Source organism: Hemiscyllium ocellatum, unplaced genomic scaffold, assembly GCF_020745735.1.
Source record: "Hemiscyllium ocellatum isolate sHemOce1 unplaced genomic scaffold, sHemOce1.pat.X.cur. scaffold_714_pat_ctg1, whole genome shotgun sequence".
NCBI lineage: Eukaryota > Metazoa > Chordata > Chondrichthyes > Orectolobiformes > Hemiscylliidae > Hemiscyllium > Hemiscyllium ocellatum.
Genome location: NW_026869192.1, coordinates 3504 through 25446, shown reverse-complemented (window position 1 = coordinate 25446; position 21943 = coordinate 3504). Strand labels below are relative to the sequence as shown.

The window sequence follows — 21943 nt, the reverse complement described above, 5'->3', positions numbered from 1 at the left end:
AATATTAATGCCACAACTGTACACAATATTAACACCAGAACCGAACACAATATTAACGCCAGAAACGAACACAATATTAACGCCAGAACTGAACACAATATTAACACCAGACTGAACACAATATTAACACCAGAACGGAAGACAATATTAATGCCACAACTGTACACAATATTAACACCAGAACCGAACACAATATTAACACCAGAACAGAACACAATATTAACACCAGAGCTGAACACAATATTAACGCCAGAACTGAACTCAATATTCACCCCTAAAATGAACACAATATTAACTCCAGAACGGAACACAATATTAACACCAGAACTAAACACAATATTAACACCAGAACTGAACACAATATTAACACCAGAACTGAACACAATATTAAAACCAGAACTGAGCACAATATTAACACCAGAACTGAACACAATATTACTGCCAGAACTGAACACAATATTCACCCCAAAACTGAACACAATATTAACTCCAGAACCGAACACAATATTCACCCCAAAACTGAACACAATATTAACACCAGAACTGAACACAATATTAACGCCAGAACTGAGCACAATATTAACACCAGAACTGAACACAACATTAACACCAGAACTGAACACAATATTACCGCCAGAACTGAACTCAATATTCACCCCAAAACTGAACACAATATTAACTCCAGAACCGAACACAATATTCACCCCAAAACTGAACACAATATTAACACCAGAACTGAACACAATATTATCGCCAGAACTGAACACAATATTAACACCAGAACTGAGCACAATATTAACACCAGAACTGAACACAATATTAACACCAGAACTGAACACAATATTAAAACCAGAACTGAGCACAATATTAACACCAGAACTGAACACAATATTACTGCCAGAACTGAACACAATATTCACCCCAAAACTGAACACAATATTAACTCCAGAACCGAACACAATATTCACCCCAAAACTGAACACAATATTAACACCAGAACTGAACACAATATTAACGCCAGAACTGAGCACAATATTAACACCAGAACTGAACACAACATTAACACCAGAACTGAACACAATATTACCGCCAGAACTGAACTCAATATTCACCCCAAAACTGAACACAATATTAACTCCAGAACCGAACACAATATTCACCCCAAAACTGAACACAATATTAACACCAGAACTGAACACAATATTATCGCCAGAACTGAACACAATATTAACACCAGAACTGAGCACAATATTAACACCAGAACTGAACACAATATTACCGCCAGAACTGAACTCAATATTCACCCCAAAACTGAACACAATATTAACTCCAGAACCGAACACAATATTCACCCCAAAACTGAACACAATATTAATGCCAGAACTAAACACAATATTAACACCAGAACTGAACACAATATTAAAACCAGAACTGAGCACAATATTAACACCAGAACTGAACACAATATTACTGCCAGAACTGAACACAATATTCACCCCAAAACTGAACACAATATTAACTCCAGAACGGAACACAATATTAACACCAGAACTAAACATAATATTAACACCAGAACTGAACACAATATTAACACCAGAACTGAACACAATATTAAAACCAGAACTGAGCACAATATTAACACCAGAACTGAACACATTAATACCAGAACTGAACACAATATTAACGCCAGAACTGAACTCAATATTCACCCCAAAACTTAACACAACATTAACTCCAGAACTGAGCACAATATTAACACCAGAACTGAACACAATATTACCGCCAGAACTGAACTCAATATTCACCCCAAAACTGAACACAATATTAACTCCAGAACCGAACACAATATTCACCCCAAAACTGAACACAATATTAACACCAGAACTGAACACAATATTATCGCCAGAACTGGACACGATATTAACACCTGAACTGAACATAATATTAACACCAGAACTGAACACAATATTAAAACCAGAACTGAGCACAATATTAACACCAGAACTGAACACAATATTACCACCAGAACTGAACTCAATATTCACCCCAAAACTGAACACAATATTAACTCCAGAACCGAACACAATATTCACCCCAAAACTGAACACAATATTAATGCCAGAACTAAACACAATATTAACACCAGAACTGAACACAATATTAACACCAGACTGAACACAATATTATCGCCAGAACTGAACACAATATTAACACCAGAACCGAACACAATATTAACACCAGAACTAAACACAATATTAACGCCAGAACTGAACACAATATTAACACCTGATCTGAACACAATATTAACGCCAGAACCGAACACAATATTAATGCCAGAACTGAACACAATATTAACGCCAGAACTGAACACAATATTAACACCAGAGCTGAACACAATATTAACGCCAGAACTGAACTCAATATTCACCCCTAAACTGAACACAATATTAACGCCAGAACTGAACACAATGTTAATGCCAGAACTGATCATAATATTAACACCAGAACTGAACACAATATTAAAACCAGAACTGAGCACAATATTAACACCAGAACTGAACACAATATTACTGCCAGAACTGAACACAATATTCACCCCAAAACTGAACACAATATTAACTCCAGAACTGAACACAATATTTTCGCCAGAACTGAACACAATATTAACACCAGAACGGAAGACAATATTTTCGCCAGAACTGAACACAATATTAACACCAGAACTGAACACAATATTAACACCAGAACTGAACACAATATTTTCGCCAGAACTGAACACAATATTAACACCAGAACTGAACACAATATTAACACCAGAGCTGAACACAATATTAACACCAGAGCTGAACTCAATATTAACACCAGAACTGAACACAATATTTTCGCCAGAACTGAACACAATATTAACACCAGAACTGAACACAATATTAACACCAGAGCTGAACACAATATTAACGCCAGAACTGAACTCAATATTCACCCCAAAACTTAACACAACATTAACTCCAGAACTGAACACAATATTAACCCCAGAACTGAGCACAATATTAACACCAGAAACTGAAGACCACCTCGCTCCTTTGTTTTAGAAGGACATCAGGGATAATCTGGGAAATCTCCAGCCAGTGAGCCCCCTACCCCAGAGGTGGTGGAATGTTCGGAGAAGATGTTTTCGGCTTTCCTCACAACCTGGGCGTATTGGTGAGTTGGGGAAGGCGTGTCTCAGGAACACGGCTGACGTTTTTTTGACAACGTGACAAAGATATTTTATAGGTCAGTGTGTAGGAGCTGAGAGGTCACGTTGTAGCTGTACAGGACATTGGTTAGGCCACTGTTGGAATACTGCGTGCAATTCTGGTCTCCTTCCTATCGGAAAGATGTTGTGAAACTTGAAAGGGTTCAGAAAAGATTGACAAGGATGTTGGAGGGTTTGAGCTACAGGGAGAGGCTGAACAGGCTGGGGCTGTTTTCCCTGGAGCGTCGGAGGCTGAGGGGTGACCTTATAGAGGTTTATAAAATCATGAGGGGCAGGGGTTGGGGTGAATAGACAAGGTCATTTCCCTGGGGTGGGGGAGTCCAGAACTAGAGGGACATAGGTTTAGGGTGAGAGGGGACAGGGACCTGAGGGGCAATGTTTTCACTCAGAGGGTGGTACGTGTAATGAATGAGCTGCCAGAGGAAGTGGTTGGAGGCTGGTACAATGACAGCATTTAAAAGGTGGATGGGGACATGGATAGGAAGGGTTTGGAGGGAGATGGGCCGGGTGCTGGCAAACGGGATTAGATTAGGTTAGGATATGGGGTCGGCATGGACGAGTTGGGCCGAAGGGTCTGATTCTGTACTATACCCTTCTGTGACTGTTTTTCCCAGGGTAGAAAGGGCAATGACCAGGGACATTCGTTGAGGGCAAAATGAGGTAAGGAGATGCAGGAGGCAAGTGTTTTTGAGCCAGGTGCCTGGGATGTGCTGCCAGAGGAGATGGAAACATTTGAGAAGCATCTTGGCAGACACATTATATAGGCAGGGCATAGAGGGATACGGGCACCCTAGAGGTAAAAGGGTGTCAACTTTGAAAGGGCTTATGTGTTAGCACAGGCTTGTTGGGCCGAAGGGCCTGTGCCATCCTGTCCTGTGGTTTTATCGAGCTGATCATGGGGAGGGGTCACTGGTTCACCTCCCCCCCACCCCAGAGGAGTTGCAGACAGAGGGTATAACCCCCCCCACGTTACCTTTCAGCCATTTGGAGTCGTATTTGACGGTACGGAGAACAGGGGCAGGTCCAAGGCTGCGGTAGATCACGGCGTCACTGGCTAAGAAATCCGCCATCGTCGCTGAGTACAGGTTTCCATCTGGACAGAGAGAGAGAGAGAGAGTGGTGGGAGTGGGGGGGAGATAGAGAGATGGAGACAGAGAAAGACAGAGAGAGAGAGAGATAGATGGAGAGAGAGAGAGAGATGGAGAGAGAGAGAGAGAGAGAGAGGAGAGAAAAAAAAAGGGCATGAGAGAACTCCAATCCCTACACCCCCTCCCTATCTCTGTCACCTCCTCCAGCCCCTACACCCCCTCTCTATCTCTGTCACCCCCTCCCTATCTCTGTCACCCCCTCCAGCCCCCTACACCCCCTCCCTATCTCTGTCACCCCCTCCAGCCCCCTACACCCCCTCCCTATCTTTGTCACCCCCTCCAGCCCCTACACCCCCTCCCTATCTGTGTCACCCCCCTCCAGCCCCCTACACCCCTCCCTATCTGTGTCACCCCCTCCAGCCCCTACACCCCCTCCCTATCTCTGTCACCCCCTCCAGCCCCTACACCTCCTCCCTAATTCTGTCACATCCTCCAGCTCCCTACACCCCTCCCTAACTATGTCGCCCCCTCCAGCCCCTACACCCCCTCCCTAACTATGTCGCCCCCTCCAGCCCCTACACCCCCTCCCTATCTCTGTCACCCCCTCCAGTCTCCCCCATTCCTGGTCTCTCAAGCAATGAGGAAGGGGTGTCTTGGGGTGGAGGGTGAGGGGGAAGTCTGGACGTCAGTGACCCCCCCACCTCCCTAAACCTCTCCCTCCCTTCCCCCTCCTCCCTGTCTCCCACTGCTCCCTCCCAACCTCCCTCCCTGACACCCCTTGCCCCGATGGACAGGGGGGGCGGGGGGGACAGAGTGGAGGGGGGAGGTGTCTGACTGAGCGTCCCTCTGGTTACTATCTCTGTCTGCCCCACCCCACCCTACTCCTCGCCTGCCCCTCCCCCACCAATACATACCAGCGAAGAGGGCAACGTTGGTCTGTCGGGTATCGAAGGGGCACCGGGCCTGTCCATTCACCTCCTCACTCTCCTGCAGTAGGGACTCCATCTTGGGAGGGAGTGAAAGAGAGAGGAGGGGGCAGAGAGAGAGGGGAGAGAGAGAGACACTCACACAGAGTGAGAGAAAGAGGGGGTATATATATATAGAGAGAGAGAGAGACAGAGAGAGACAGAGAGAGAGACATAGAGAGAGAGAGAGACAGAGAGAGAGAGAGAGACAGAGAGAGCAGAGGGGGGGAAGAGAGAGAGACACACACAGAGAATAAGAGAAAGAGGGGGGTGTAGAGAGAGAGAGAGAGACAGACAGAGACATAGAGAGAGAGGAGTGAGAGAGACACACACACAGAGTGAGAGAAAGAGGGGGGTGTAGAGAGAGAGAGGAGAGAGACAGAGACAGAGAGAGACATAGAGAGAGAGAGAGAGACAGAGAGAGAGAGAGACAGAGAGAGACATAGAGAGAGAGAGAGCAGAGGGGGGGAAAGAGAGAGAGACACACACAGAGAGTGAGAGAAAGAGGGGGTGTATAGAGAGAGAGAGAGAGACAGAGAGAGAGAGACAGAGAGAGAGAGAGACAGAGAGAGAGAGACAGAGAGAGAGAGAGAGACAGAGAGAGAGAGAGAGAGGAGGGGGAAGAGAGAGAGACACACACACAGAGAGTAAGAGAAAGAGGAGGGTGGAGAGAGAGAGAGGAGAGAGAGACAGAGAGAGACAGAGAGAGAGACATAGAGAGAGAGAGACAGAGAGAGAGAGAGAGAGAGGAGGGGGAAGAGAGAGAGACACACACACACACACAGAGTAAGAGAAAGAGGGGGGTGTAGAGAGAGAGAGAGACAGAGACATAGAGAGAGAGAGACAGAGAGAGAGAGGAGTGAGAGAGACACACACACAGAGTGAGAGAAAGAGGAGGGTGGAGAGAGAGAGAGGAGAGAGAGACAGAGAGAGACATAGAGAGAGAGAGCAGAGAGGGGGGAAAGAGAGAGACACACACACACAGAGTGAGAGAAAGAGGGGGGTGTAGAGAGAGAGAGAGAGAGACAGAGAGAGAGAGAGGGGAGGGGAGAGAGAGACACACACACAGATTGAGAGAAAGAAGGGGGGTGTATAGAGAGAGAGAGAGAGAGAGAGAGAGGAGAGACAGAGAGAGATAGAGAGGGAGGGAGGGAGAGAAAGAGAGAGAGAGAGAGACAGAGAGAGACAGAGAGACATAGAGAGGGAGGGAGGGAGAGAGAGAGGGGAGGAGGGAGATAGGGGGAGAGAGATACACACATAGAGAGTGAGAGAAAGGGGAGTGAGAGAGAGTGAGAAACAGAGAGAGAGAACGAGAGAAACAGAGAGTGAGAGAGACACAGAGAAAGGGGGGAGAGAGAGACAGAGAGAGAGATAGAGAGAGAGAGAGAGCGAGAGAGACAGCGTTCACTTTGTGTGGCACAGCAAGGTTCCGGGTGCTTGGAGTGGGGAAGGGTGCAGGCCGAATGGAGGGGTGTGGGGAGACGGCGAAGAGCAGAGCTCAGCAGCGAGAAAGGGGAGGGGACGGGTTCAGTCTCCCCCCCTTCGCGGCCGTTGACGGACCCTAATTGCCAGGAGGAGCGTGGAAGGTACTGCCTGCAACAGGAGTGGACTCGCCAACTTTAAGGGCATTTAAATGACCATTGGATAGACATATGGATATGGAGCAGGATAGAGATGGGAAGGGGAGAAAGCGATAATCAGCCATGCTCCTGGAGAGAATGGGGTAGCAGGTTCGAAGGGCCGAATGTCCGGGTGCGTATGTGTGTCTGTGTGAGCGAGAGCGCACGCTGTGACGCGGGAACCATGTTACACACGTGCGTTGCGTGGCACGGCCCTCCCCAGGTTCAGGGGTTGACCGCACAAGATGGCCGCCTCACCTTGTAGTTCCGACAGATGGGGTTGAAAGCGTTGGTCCCACAAGCAAACAGCGTCCGGTCGCTGCGAGGCACCAGGACACGAATGAAGTTGTGACACTCGTCCTGCCGGGAGGTCGGAGGAGACGGGAGAAGGTAAGGAACGCGCAAACAAAAAAGCCTCCACTCAGGCTGCACGAGGTTCCCTAGGCCCAGGCCGACAAAGTAGGTGAGGCCCTTAGCAATGAGACCTGTAGTTGGGCCTCAGGCCTGGTTCCTCACTCAGACCGCCCCGCAAGTACCATCCCCCTCTGGAGAGAGAGAGAGGGGACTCCCGTAAGTCCCCCTCTACTCGGGAAATTCCTAACCGCTTCCCGCCCGGATTCCGGGGTTTCGCGGCCACGGGACGCTGTCACAGGGAACGCGGATACCTCTCCCCACCGCACCCCCACCTCACACCACCACCACAACCCCGCGAGGTTTCCCTCGATCCTTCAATACACCCCGCTCACTCCCCCAACCCTTCAGGCCCCACTCCATCCAGAGGGTCACTCACCCGATGCTTCCCTCGCATGGCGCAATTCTGCATATCGCTACCCTTGGTCCTCCACTGCACCTTCTGCAGGCGAAGAGAAACATGTTTCACGTGACTCCTGACCCAGCTGAGCTATGGCCTCTCCCCACTATGCTCCCCCATCCCCCAGCACAGTGTTGCGTAGTTGGCACAGTCCGAAGTGGTCAAGCACATCCTCCCCCCAACCTCGGCGTGGACACAACGGCTCACGGCTGGACGGTGCAGCCTAACTCAGGATGCAGGGTCGAGCGCTGTCGCGCTATCTCCTTGGAAACACATGTACAGTACTTCAAACCTCCTCCTCCACCGTCATCCAGTGCACAACCTGACGCCATGATCCAGACAGTACATAGTGCCAAGAGAGCGGACGCTGTCGGATGGTCAACGCTGAGGGAATGGACACGGGCCAGAGGTCAGTGCCAAGAAAGCGGGCACTGTGGGAGGGTCAACGCTGAGGGAATGGATACGGGTCAGAGGTCAGTGCTGAGAGAGCGGGCCCTGTCAGAGGGTCAACGCTGAGGGAGTGGATGCGGTCGGAGGTCAGCGCTGAGGGAACGGGTGCTGTGGGAGGGTCGGTGCTGAGGGAGTGGGTGCTGTGGGAGGGTCAGTGCTGAGGGAGTGGGCACTGTCGGAGTGTCAGCACTGAGGGAACGGGTGCTGTGGGAGGGTCGGTGCTGAGGGAGTGGGTGCTGTGGGAGGGTCGGTGCTGAGGAAGTGGGTGCTGTGGGAGGGTCAGTGCTGAGGGAGTGGGCACTGTCGGAGTGTCAGCACTGAGGGAACGGGTGCTGTGGGAGGGTCGGTGCTGAGGGAGTGGGTGCTGTGGGAGGGTCAGTGCTGAGGGAGTGGGTGCTGTGGGAGGGTCAGTGCTGAGGGAGTGGGTGCTGTGGGAGAGTCAGTGCTGAGGGAGCGGGCGATGTTGGAGGGTCAACGATGAGGGAGTGGACGCGGTCGGAGGTCAGCGCTGATGGAACGGGTGCTGTGGGAAGGTCAGTGCTGACGGAGCGGGTGCTGTCAGAGGGTCAGTGCTGAGGGAGCGGGCGATGTTGGAGGGTCAGCGCTGAGGGAACGGGTGCTGTGGGAAGGTCAGTGCTGACGGAGCGGGCAATGTTGGACAGTCAGCGCCAAGGGAATGGGCACTATCGGAGGGTCAGCAATTAGGGAGTGGGTGTAGTCAGAGGGTCAGCGCTGAGGGAGTGTGATGAGGTCAGAGCGATGGAGGTCCCTCTAACTTGAGGAGTGAGGTCCCACCCCTGAATGGGAATAATGCACACAGATCAGTACATACGTTCCGAGGATTCAGGATATCCTGGGGACTGCGACCCAGATCGAAGGAGTAAATGTGGTCCCTAGAGAACAACAAAGGGATGATTGATAAAAACACGGACTCACTCAGCTCAGGAATAACAGCCAATCAGACAGCGTCACGGCAGGAGATCTCAGTTTCAAATTGGTACACCTATTCTGGCATTGCTCATCGGAACAGGAACACCTACCTACACCCGTGGCATTGCTCCCCATCATAGGGACAGGACTGTTACAGTATAATACACCCGTGGCATTGCTCCCCGTCATAGGGACAGGACTGTTACAGTATAATACACCAGTGGCATTGCTCCCCATCATAGGGACAGGACTGTTACAGTATAATACACCCGTGGCATTGCTCCCCATCACAGGGACAGGACTGTTACAGTATAATACACCCGTGGCATTGCTCCCCATCATCGGGACAGGACTGTTACAGTATAATACACCAGTGGCATTGCTCCCAATCATAGGCACAGGACTGTTACAGTATAATACACCCGTGGCATTGCTCCCCATCATAGGGACAGGACTGTTGCAGTATAATACACCCGTGGCATTGCTCCCCATCATAGGGACAGGACTGTTACAGTATAATACACCCGTGGCATTGCTCCCCATCATAGGGACAGAACTGTTGCAGTATAATACACCCGTGGCATTGCTCCCCATCATCGGGACAGGACTGTTACAGTATAATACACCCGTGGCATTGCTCCCCATCATAGGGACAGGACTGTTACAGTATAATACACCCGTGGCATTGCTCCCCATCATAGGGACAGGACTGGTACAGTATAATACACCCGTGGCATTGCTCCCCATCACAGGGACAGGACTGTTACAGTATAATACACCAGTGGCATTGCTCCCCATCATAGGGACAGGACTGTTACAGTATAATACACCCGTGGCATTGCTCCCCATCACAGGGACAGGACTGTTACAGTATAATACACCAGTGGCATTGCTCCCCATCATAGGGACAGGACTGTTACAGTATAATACACCCGTGGCGTTGCTCCCCATCATAGGCACAGGACTGTTACAGTATAATACACCCGTGGCATTGCTCCCCATCATAGGGACAGGACCGTTACAGTATAATACACCCGTGGCATTGCTCCCCATCATAGGGACAGGACTGTTACAGTATAATACACCCGTGGCATTGCTCCCCATCATAGGGACAGGACTGTTGCAGTATAATACACCCGTGGCATTGCTCCCCATCACAGGGACAGGACTGTTACAGTATAATACACCAGTGGCATTGCTCCCCATCATAGGGACAGGACCGTTACAGTATAATACACCAGTGGCATTGCTCCCCATCATAGGGACAGGACTGTTACAGTATAATACACCAGTGGCATTGCTCCCCATCATAGGGACAGGACTGTTACAGTATAATACACCAGTGGCATTGCTCCCCATCACAGGGACAGGACTGTTACAGTATAATACACCCGTGGCGTTGCTCCCCATCGTAGGGACAGGACTGTTACAGTATAATACACCAGTGGCATTGCTCCCCATCATAGGGACAGGACTGTTACAGTATAATACACCCGTGGCATTGCTCCCCATCACACGGACAGGACTGTTACAGTATAATACACCAGTGGCATTGCTCCCCATCACAGGGACAGGACTGTTACAGTATAATACACCCGTGGCGTTGCTCCCCATCGTAGGGACAGGACTGTTACAGTATAATACACCAGTGGCATTGCTCCCCATCATAGGGACAGGACTGTTACAGTATAATACACCCGTGGCATTGCTCCCCATCATAGGGACAGGACTGTTACCGTATAATACACCCGTGGCATTGCTCCCCATCATAGGGACAGGACTGTTCCAGTATAATACACCAGTGGCATTGCTCCCCATCATAGGGACAGGACTGTTACAGTATAATACACCCGTGGCGTTGCTCCCCATCGTAGGGACAGGACTGTTACAGTATAATACACCAGTGGCATTGCTCCCCATCATAGGGACAGGACTGTTACAGTATAATACACCCGTGGCATTGCTCCCCATCACACGGACAGGACTGTTACAGTATAATACACCAGTGGCATTGCTCCCCATCACAGGGACAGGACTGTTACAGTATAATACACCCGTGGCGTTGCTCCCCATCGTAGGGACAGGACTGTTACAGTATAATACACCAGTGGCATTGCTCCCCATCATAGGGACAGGACTGTTACAGTATAATACACCCGTGGCATTGCTCCCCATCATAGGGACAGGACTGTTACCGTATAATACACCCGTGGCATTGCTCCCCATCATAGGGACAGGACTGTTCCAGTATAATACACCAGTGGCATTGCTCCCCATCATAGGGACAGGACTGTTACAGTATAATACACCCGTGGCATTGCTCCCCATCATAGGGACAGGACTGTTACCGTATAATACACCCGTGGCATTGCTCCCCATCATAGGGACAGGACTGTTCCAGTATAATACACCAGTGGCATTGCTCCCCATCATAGGGACAGGACTGTTACAGTATAATACACCCGTGGCGTTGCTCCCCATCGTAGGGACAGGACTGTTACAGTATAATACACCAGTGGCATTGCTCCCCATCATAGGGACAGTACTGTTACAGTATAATACACCCGTGGCATTGCTCCCCATCACACGGACAGGACTGTTACAGTATAATACACCAGTGGCATTGCTCCCCATCACAGGGACAGGACTGTTACAGTATAATACACCCGTGGCGTTGCTCCCCATCGTAGGGACAGGACTGTTACAGTATAATACACCAGTGGCATTGCTCCCCATCATAGGGACAGGACTGTTACAGTATAATACACCCGTGGCATTGCTCCCCATCATAGGGACAGGACTGTTACCGTATAATACACCCGTGGCATTGCTCCCCATCATAGGGACAGGACTGTTCCAGTATAATACACCAGTGGCATTGCTCCCCATCATAGGGACAGGACTGTTACAGTATAATACACCAGTGGCATTGCTCCCCATCATAGGGACAGGACTGTTACCGTATAATACACCAGTGGCATTGCTCCCCATCATAGGGACAGGACTGTTCCAGTATAATACACCAGTGGCATTGCTCTCCATCATAGGGACAGGACCGTTACAGTATAATACACCCGTGGCATTGCTCCCCATCATAGGGACAGGACTGTTACAGTATAATACACCAGTGGCATTGCTCCCCATCATAGGGACAGGACTGTTACCGTATAATACACCAGTGGCATTGCTCCCCATCATAGGGACAGGACTGTTACCGTATAATACACCAGTGGCATTGCTCCCCATCATAGGGACAGGACTGTTACAGTATAATACACCAGTGGCATTGCTCCCCATCATAGGGACAGGACTGTTACAGTATAATACACCAGTGGCATTGCTCCCTATCACAGGGACAGGACTGTTACAGTATAATACACCAGTGGCATTGCTCCCCGTCATAGGGACAGGACTGTTACAGTATAATACACCAGTGGCATTGCTCCCCGTCATAGGGACAGGACTGTTACAGTATAATACACCAGTGGCATTGCTCCCCGTCATAGGGACAGGACTGTTACAGTATAATACACCAGTGGCATTGCTCCCCATCACAGGGACAGGACTGTTCCAGTATAATACACCAGTGGCATTGCTCCCCATCATAGGGACAGGACCGTTACAGTATAATACACCAGTGGCATTGCTCCCCATCATAGGGACAGGACTGTTACAGTATAATACACCCGTGGCATTGCTCCCCATCATAGGGACAGGACTGTTACAGTATAATACACCCGTGGCATTGCTCCCCATCATAGGGACAGGACTGTTACAATATAATACACCCGTGGCATTGCTCCCCATCATAGGGACAGGACTGTTACAACATAATACTGTGACAGTAGTTCTCAATGCTATAGCATTGGATCGACCTTCTTTACAGAAGCCGAAACGTTTCTCAAGGGCACACACGTGGTATTGCTCATCGTCATGGTGACAGAGAGCGTGAACTGCCGCACCTATGGCAATGCTAGTCCGTCCCCCCAAGGTGGGAGGGTCTCGATGGGGGACACAGCTGGGATGGTTGGTGAATCTTACCTTGCCGAAATGTACAGCGTTTGGTTGATCCTCAGCATGCGCTGGAAGTCAAGGCCTGGTGAGGCGGAACCATTGTCAGACACCAAACCACGGAAGGTGGGGTACTCCTGGGCATCTGGGGGGTAAGTGGGGGGGAACGGGAAGGAGGAAGAGAGTGAGGGAGAAAACAAAACACAATCCGACAACAGAGAAAGCGAGGAGTCAGGAACGTAGTGTGAATACTGATCATATATTACATTATAATACACCAGTGGCATTGCTCCCCATCATAGGGACAGGACTGTTGCAGTATAATACACCCGTGGCATTGCTCCCCATCATAGGGACAGGACTGTTGCAGTATAATACACCCGTGGCATTGCTCCCCATCATAGGGACAGGACTGTTACAGTATAATACACCCGTGGCATTGCTCCCCATCATAGGGACAGGACTGTTGCAGTATAATACACCCGTGGCATTGCTCCCCATCATCGGGACAGGACTGTTACAGTATAATACACCCGTGGCATTGCTCCCCATCATAGGGACAGGACCGTTACAGTATAATACACCAGTGGCATTGCTCCCCATCATAGGGACAGGACCGTTACAGTATAATACACCAGTGGCATTGCTCCCCATCATAGGGACAGGACTGTTACAGTATAATACACCCGTGGCATTGCTCCCCATCATAGGGACAGGACTGTTACAGTATAATACACCAGTGGCATTGCTCCCCATCATAGGGACAGGACTGTTACAGTATAATACACCAGTGGCATTGCTCCCCATCATAGGGACAGGGAGTGGGGGGAGAATGGGGGACTCGCTCCCACAGGGAGTGGAGGGAGAATGGGGTACTCACTCTCACGGGGAGTGGGGGGAGAATCGGGGACTCGCTCCCACGGGGAGTGGGGGGAAAATGGGGGACTACCTCTCACGGGGAGTCAGGGGGGAGAACGGGGGACTCACTCCCACAGGGAGTGGGTGGAGAATGAGGACTCACTCCCATGGGAAGTGGGGGAGGGGAATGAGGGACACACTCCCATGGGGAGTGGGGGGAGAATGGGGGACTCACTCCCACAGGGAGTGGGGGGAGAATGGGGGACTCACTCCCACAGGGAGTGGGGGGAGGATTGGGGACTGACTCTCACGAGGAGTCGGGGGGAGAATGGGGGGACTCACTCCCACGGGGAGTCAGGGGGAGAATGGGGGTCTCGCTCCCACGGGGAGTCAGGGGGAGAATGGGGGACTCAGTCTCACAAGGAATGGTGGTGTTGGCGTGGGGGGACTCACTGGGGGGATGGGTGCTGAACCAGGAGCACTAGAAGGGTGGAATGGCCTGTAGTTAGGGAACTATAAAAAAACCTGTCCAGCCGCCCCCAAGGCAGAGAGCAGGAAATCATCTGTGAACCGTGAAAGGAAATTATTCCCAATTTGCACATTCGGAATGATTGAGGAGCCCTGCGTTAATCTCACAGAGAGATTACCGTTCCTTCAACAGCTAAAGATAAATTCATAACAGTCAATTAGTTCTGCATTTCTAAGTAAGCCAAGATTCATTTCAGGCTTTCGGGCCTACATAGCAACCAACTTTGACAGGATTTCCCTGACAGCACCCGCTCCCTCAGCACTGACCCTCCCACAGCGCCCGCTCCCTCAGCACTGACCCTCCAACAGCGCCCGCTCCCTCAGCACTGACCCTCCCACAGCGCCCGCTCCCTCAGCACTGACCCTCCCACAGCACCCACTCCCTCAGCACTGACCCTCTCACTGTGCCCGCTCTCTCAGCACTGACCCTCCCACAGCGCCCACTCCCTCAGCACTGATCCTCCCACAGCACCCACTCCCTCAGCACTGACCCTCCCACAGCACCCGCTCCCTCAGCACTGACCCTCCCACAGCACCCACTCCCTCAGCACTGACCCTCCCACAGTGCCCGCTCCCTCAGCACTGACCCTTCCACAGCACCCACTCCCTCAGCACTGACCCTCCCACAGCGCCCGCTCCCTCAACACTGACCATCCCACAGCACCCACTCCCTCAGCACTGACCCTCCAACAGCGCCCGCTCCCTCAGCATTGACCCTCCCACAGCGCCCGCTCCCTCAGCACTGACCCTCCCACAGTGCCTGCTCCCTCAGCACTGATCCTCCCACAGCGTCCGCTCCCTCAGCACTGACCCTCCCACAGCACCCACTCCCTCAGCACTGACCCTCCAACAGCGCCCGCTCCCTCAGCATTGACCCTCCCACAGCGCCCGCTCCCTCAGCACTGACCCTCCCACAGCGCCCGCTCCCTCAGCACTGACCCTCCCACAGCACCCACTCCCTCAGCACTGACCCTCCCACAGCAAACCAGTCGGCAGGGAGTAGATTTTGGAGGAGGTTGCATGGGGTAAGGTTCAGAGTGGTTGCTGGAAAAACGCAGCAGGTCAGGCAGCATCCGAGGAGCAGGAAAAACCGACGTTTCGGCCTCATTCCGGATGAAATGCCTTTGCCTGAAACGTCGATCCCCTTGCTCCTCAGATGCTGCCTGACCTGCTGCGTTTTTCCATCACCCATTCTGATCTTGACTCTAATCTCCGGCATCTCCGGTACCCACTTCTGCCCGCACGGTGCCAAGTGGTAACTCCCGCTCACACCCCCTTTCCCCAGGAGGGTTCTGGGGTATGTAGAACGCAGTATAGTTCAGGGCGAGTACAGTTGCTAGGTGAGCTGTCGGCCATCTTGGACTGAGCTGAGGGGAAACTTCTTCAGTCTGGAGTGGGCGGTTGGGAGGCAAATCCTTTAAATTCTGCCCCCACCACTCCCCCTCCAATCATGTTGGGGATCCCATCGTTGACTCCGCCTGAGGGTGTGATCAGTAGATTCCTGATCTCTCAGGGGATCCAGAAGGCAGCAGGTAAAGTGTCTCCAAAGACACAAGGGCACGGAGTGGGAGAGGAGGGCTGAGGGGCCAAATGGCCTCCCCTATCCTCTCGTTGGTGCTTTCGGTTGGTGTCAGATCCCAAGAGCCCTTCGCCCGGCAACGCTCTCCTGGCGGTCGCCCCCTCCCTCACCCTCTCAACGGCCCAGAAATCAACTCACCCTCCGCCGTGACAACATTCAGAGGGGCGGCATCCCTGGGGAAGGCTGAGGCTCCCACGGTCTGTGGGCCCAGGCTGAGCAGCAAGCCAGCGATGAGTAGGCCCAGAGTGAAGCCTGAGGCCTTGTGAGGGGGCGCCACGCCCCAGAGGATTGTGGGCATCGCCATCGGTCACTGGGGAGCCATGACCTGGAGTTTTAGGGGGCGAGGAGGGTGGGAGAAGAGGGAGAGGTGGATTAAATAATTCGGCCATCCAACACCAACGCACCTCCGAGTGTCTCAATCAGTCCCTCTACCCCACACAGACAGTAACATGGGCAGGCGGCCTACTCAGTGTGGGACAGGAGCTGTAGGGAGAGACGTTAAGGGCAGAGCAGTTCCCTGTCACTCCAGGAAAAGGCAAGGGGAGCGACAAATCCAAACTCCACTCATTCACCCTCGTTCACCCACTCTCACTCACACACACACACACACACACACTCACTCACACTCACTCTCTCACACACTCACTCTCTCACACACTCACTCTCTCACACACACACTCACTCTCACACACGCACTCACTCTCTCACACACACACTCACTCACACACACTCTCTCGCACACTCACTCTCTCACACACACACTCACTCTCACACACGCACTCACTCTCTCACACACACACTCACTCACACACACTCTCTCGCACACACACTCTCTCACACACACACTCACTCTCACACACGCACTCACTCTCTCACACACACACTCACTCTCTCTCACACACACACACACTCACACTCACTCTCTCACACACTCACTCTCTCACACACACACTCACTCTCTCACACACACACACACTCACACACACTCTCTCGCACACACACTCTCTCACACACACTCTCTCACTCACTCTCTCACACACACACTCACTCTCACACACACACACTCACACACACACACTCTCACACACACTCACTCTCTCTCACACACACATTCTCTCACCCACTCACTCTCTCACACACACACACTCATTCTCTCACACACACTCTCTCACACAGACGGACTCACTCTCTCACACACACTCTCAGACTCTCAATCACTCACACTCACTCTCACTCTCACACACACACACACACACAAACACACTCACAGACTCACCCTCACACTCACTCTCACACACACACACACTCTCACAGACTCACACTCACACATATACTCTCTCTTCAGACCCCAGATGAATACCATGGCGGGTGACGGGATGGGGATTGGGAATGGGTTGGTCACAGCCACAAATCTCCTCACTCCCTTCAAACACCCTCCCCACCCCCGAACACCCTATTAGGGGGCACTGAGGCACAGGAAGATCCCAGATGACTCTCCAGTTGAACTTGGGCTGGAGAGGAGGCAATGGGGAGCGCCGTGAGACCCACGGAAGGTTCCGGAAAGTGAAATGCTTGTCCCGCTCGGAGTCTGTGTGTGCCTCCCAGTGACTGCAGCACAGATTAATCCCCCTCGCCTTCACTCTCTCTCATTATGTCAGACCGAGCTCTTTGGTATCATGGATTCACAGTTAGATGCTCAAACACGTGTCCATCTGTCCCCCTCCCACACCCTCTATCCCCTACACCCCCTCCCTATCTCTGTCACCCCCCTCCAGCCCCCTACACCCCCTCCCTATCTTTGTCACCCCCTCCAGCCCCCTACACCCCCTCCCTATCTCTGTCACCCCCTCCAGCCCCTACACCCCCTCCCTATCTCTGTCACCCCCTCCAGTTTCTACACCCCTCCCTATCTCTGTCACCTCCTCCAGCCCCCTACACCCCCTCCCTATCTCTGTCACCCCCTCCAGCCCCTACACCCCCTCCCTATCTCTGTCACCCCCTCCAGTCCCCTACACCCCCTCCCTATCTCTGTCACCCCCTCCAGCCCCCTACACCCCCTCCCTATCTCTGTCACCTCCTCCAGCCCCTACACCCCCTCCCTATCTCTGTCACCCCCTCCAGCCCCTACACCCCCTCCCTATCTCTGTCACCTCCTCCAGCCCCCTACACCCCCTCCCTATCTCTGTCACCTCCTCCAGCCTGGCCTCTCTCCCTCATCTCGCCAGTTCTCATTGTTCTGCAACTGGGGAGGGGGTGCGGATCCTTTAGCTGCCCGTGGGCGTGGTAGGGGCGTTTCTGAGTTCGGGAATTTCGTCCAAAAAGCACTCGCCTTCCGTTAAGACCCTCAATAAAAGCTGACCCTTCTCCCTGAATACTTGGTCCCTAATTTTGTGGGATTTGGTGAGGGTAGGGATGGGGGACACAAATGAGAATGGGCCTCTTATCCTTTGGAAGGCCAAGCCTGGATCTCTGCAATCATCAGGATGAGGACGCCGGGCATTCTGGGAACAGGCCGTCCAGCCGCAACTGGGCAACAGCTTCGGTTTCTGAGCGATGCCTCCCACGGTTCAGCTAACCCAACCCCCCACCAAACCCCAGTGCCAACCAAACCCTGGCGCCCACCATGATCTCTAGGGACCATCTTCCAGGCACACCATTCCGGGTCCTGAGTGACAGAGATGGCAATGAGATGTGGTCTGGGGAAATGGGGCTGGAGTGGGAATGCGGGACATTGGCAGCCATTTTGTTACGGGCAATGGACAGCCACTGTTAAAATGGGCAGTAGGCAGCCATCTTTGTGACAGGCAGTGGGCGGCCACCATTAATATGGCCAATGGACAGCCATGTTTGTTATGGGAAACAGGCAACCACAATTAATATGGCAGCCATGTTTGTTATGGGCAGTGTGTAGCCATGTTTAGAATGGGCAGCCACAGTTAATATGGTCAGTGGGCAGCCATGTTTGTTGTGGGAAATGGACAGCCACAGTTAATATGGGCAGTGGGTAGCCATGTTTGTTATGGGCAATGGGCAGCCACAGTTAATATGGGCAGTGGGCAGCCATATTTATAATGGTAGCCACAGTTAATATGGGCAGTGGGCAACCATGTTTGTTATGGGCAATGGGCAGCCACAATTAATATGAGCAATGGGCAGCCATGTTTGTTATGGGAAATGGACAGCCACAGTTAATATGGGCAGTAGGCAGCCATATTTATAATGGTAGCCACAGTTAATATGGGCAGTGGGCAACCATGTTTGTTATGGGCAATGGGCAGCCACAATTAATATGAGCAATGGGCAGCCATGTTTGTTCGGGAAAATGGACAGCCACAGTTAATATGGGCAGTGGGCAGCCATGTTTGTTATGGGAAATGGGCAGACACAATTAATAGTGACAGTGGGCAGCCATGTTTGTTAAGGGCAATGGGCAGCCAATGTTAATATGGGCAGTGGGCAGCCATGTTTGTTATGGGTGAGGGGCAGCCATCTTTGTTACAGACAATGGGCCACCACTTTTAGCTCCAGGCAACAAGAAGGTCATGTGTATCACGGGCCAATGTGTGTGAAGAGCCTGCTTGAGGGAACGGAACAGGGTGGGGAAAGCAAGGCCTGGGGGGTGGGACCTCCAAGCAGGGGGAGAGACAAAAGTCACGTTCGCCTGACCGCCAAAATATTCCGCCTCATCCCCTTCCCCTTCTCGCCCCGCAACACCCGCTGGGGACAGTGTAGAGGGAGCTTTACTCTGTATCTAACCCCGTGCTGTCCCTGGGATGGGGGTGACAGTGTAGAGGGAGCTTTACTCTGTATCTAACCCCGTGCTGTCCCTGGGATGGGGGTGACAGTGTAGAGGGAGCTTTACTCTGTATCTAACACTGTGCTGTCCCTGTCCCTGGGATGGGGGGACAGTGTAGAGGGAGCTTTACTCTGTATCTAACACTGTGCTGTCCCTGTCCCTGGGATGGGGGTGACAGTGTAGAGGGAGCTTTACTCTGTATCTAACACTGTGCTGTCCCTGTCCCTGGGATGGGGGTGACAGTGTAGAGGGAGCTTTACTCTGTATCCAACCCCGTGCTGTCCCTGTCCTGGGATGAGGGAGACAGTGTGGAGGGAGCTTTACTCTTCATCTAACCCCGTGTTGTCCCTGTCCCTGGGATGGGGGGACAATGTAGAGGGAGCTTTACTCTGTATCTAACACTGTGCTGTTCCTGTCCTGGGATGGGGGGACAATGTAGAGAGAGCTTTACTCTGCATCTAACCCTGTGCTGTCCCTGTCCCTGGGATGGGGGGTGGGATAGTGTAGAGGGAGCTTTACTCTGTATCTAACCCCGTGCTGTCCCTGTGTCTGGGATGGGGGGGACAGTGTAGAGGGAGCTTTACTCTGCATCTAACACCGTGCTGTCCCTGGGATGGGGGGACAATGTAGAGGGAGCTTTACTCTGTATCTAACCCCGTGCTGTCCCTGTCGCTGGGATGGGGGGCGGACAGTGTAGAGGGAGCTTTACTCTGTATCTAACCCCGTGCTGTCCCTGTCCCTGGGATGGGGGGGACAATGTAGAGGGAGCTTTACTCTGTATCTAACCCATGCTGTCCCTGGGATGGGGGGGGACAATGTAGAGGGAGCTTTACTCTGTATCTAACCCCGTGCTGTCCCTGGGATGGGGGGGACAGTGTAGAGGGAGTGTACAACCTGTCAAGCCTCCCTTCCCTTCCCCTCCTCACACCCCCCCCCCCCACCCCCCGCCGCCATTTCCTCACACCCTGAGTCTTGACCTTTCACCTACGGCCTGTGCCCCCAGTCTGGGGAGCGGGGTCTCCGAAGGGAGTAGGCCTCAGGCCTGAAATGGAGCCGAAATAGGGTTGGCCATTGAAAGGAGGGGGGGGGGGGAGGGGCGCAGGGGGGAATGTGAGGGGGGGGGTGGAGTGGGGTGATGTTGAAAATCCCGTCGCTGGATCAAAACCCAACGCAGGCCAGACAGATTGAAGATATTTTGACAGAGAGAATAACGAGCGAAATAGCCTCTGAGGGAGAGATCGAGATGATTAGTGAGGCCCAGCCGACCACATTAAGACCAGCGCACGCGGTAATTATGAAGAAAGGCTCTAATATTAATTAAACGATGATAAATATTTGAAGTAATGTAGCACCCTTTCATTTTATAATGAAAAAGAGAGAGAGAGAGAGACGTGGAGGGGGTTGGGAACAGTGTAGAGGGAGCTTTACTCTGTATCTAACCCCGTGCTGTCCCTGGGATGGGGGGACATTGTAGAGGGAGCTTTACTCTGTATCTAACCCCGTGCTGTCCCTGGGATGGGGGGGACATTGTAGAGGGAGCTTTACTCTGTATCTAACCCCGTGCTGTCCATGTCCCTGGGATGGAGGTGACAGTGTAGAGGGAGCTTTACTCTGTATCTAACCCCGTGCTGTCCCTGTGTCTGGGATGGGGGGACAGTGTAGAGGGAGCTTTACTCTGTATCTAACCCCGTGCTGTCCCTGTCCCTGGGATGAGGGGGCTGTGTAGAGGGAGCTTTACTCTGCATCTAACACCGTGCTGTCCCTGGGATGGGGGGACAGTGTAGAGGGAGCTTTACTCTGCATCTAACCCCGTGCTGTCCCTGGGATGGGGGGACAGTGTAGAGGGAGCTTTACTCTGCATCTAACACCGTGCTGTCCCTGGGATGGGGGACAGTGTAGAGGGAGCTTTACTCTGTATCCAACCCCGTGCTGTCCCTGTCCCTGGGATGGGGGGGACAGTGTAGAGGGAGCTTTACTCTGTATCTAACCCCGTACTGTCCCTGTCCCTGGGATGGGGGGGACGGTGTAGAGGGAGCTTTACTCTGTATCTAT

At 52.1% G+C, this 21943-nt stretch overlaps 1 protein-coding gene across 2 annotated transcripts in view; it reads right to left on the bottom strand.

Moving 5' to 3' along the window:
* The window catches only part of LOC132814171 (semaphorin-6D-like), a 164191-nt gene extending 147773 nt beyond the window's left edge, over nt 1-16418 (bottom strand). For both annotated transcript variants that reach the window (XM_060823404.1, XM_060823405.1), the window contains exons 1-7: nt 16234-16418; nt 13161-13275; nt 9022-9082; nt 7719-7781; nt 7187-7288; nt 5259-5349; nt 4230-4349 (exon numbers count right to left, since the gene is read on the bottom strand). In XM_060823404.1, the coding sequence (XP_060679387.1) occupies nt 4230-4349; nt 5259-5349; nt 7187-7288; nt 7719-7781; nt 9022-9082; nt 13161-13275; nt 16234-16399 (718 nt within the window). In that variant the 5' untranslated portion in view covers nt 16400-16418. The remainder of the gene's footprint in view (nt 1-4229; nt 4350-5258; nt 5350-7186; nt 7289-7718; nt 7782-9021; nt 9083-13160; nt 13276-16233) is intronic.
* Nucleotides 16419-21943: the final 5525 nt, after the last annotated feature.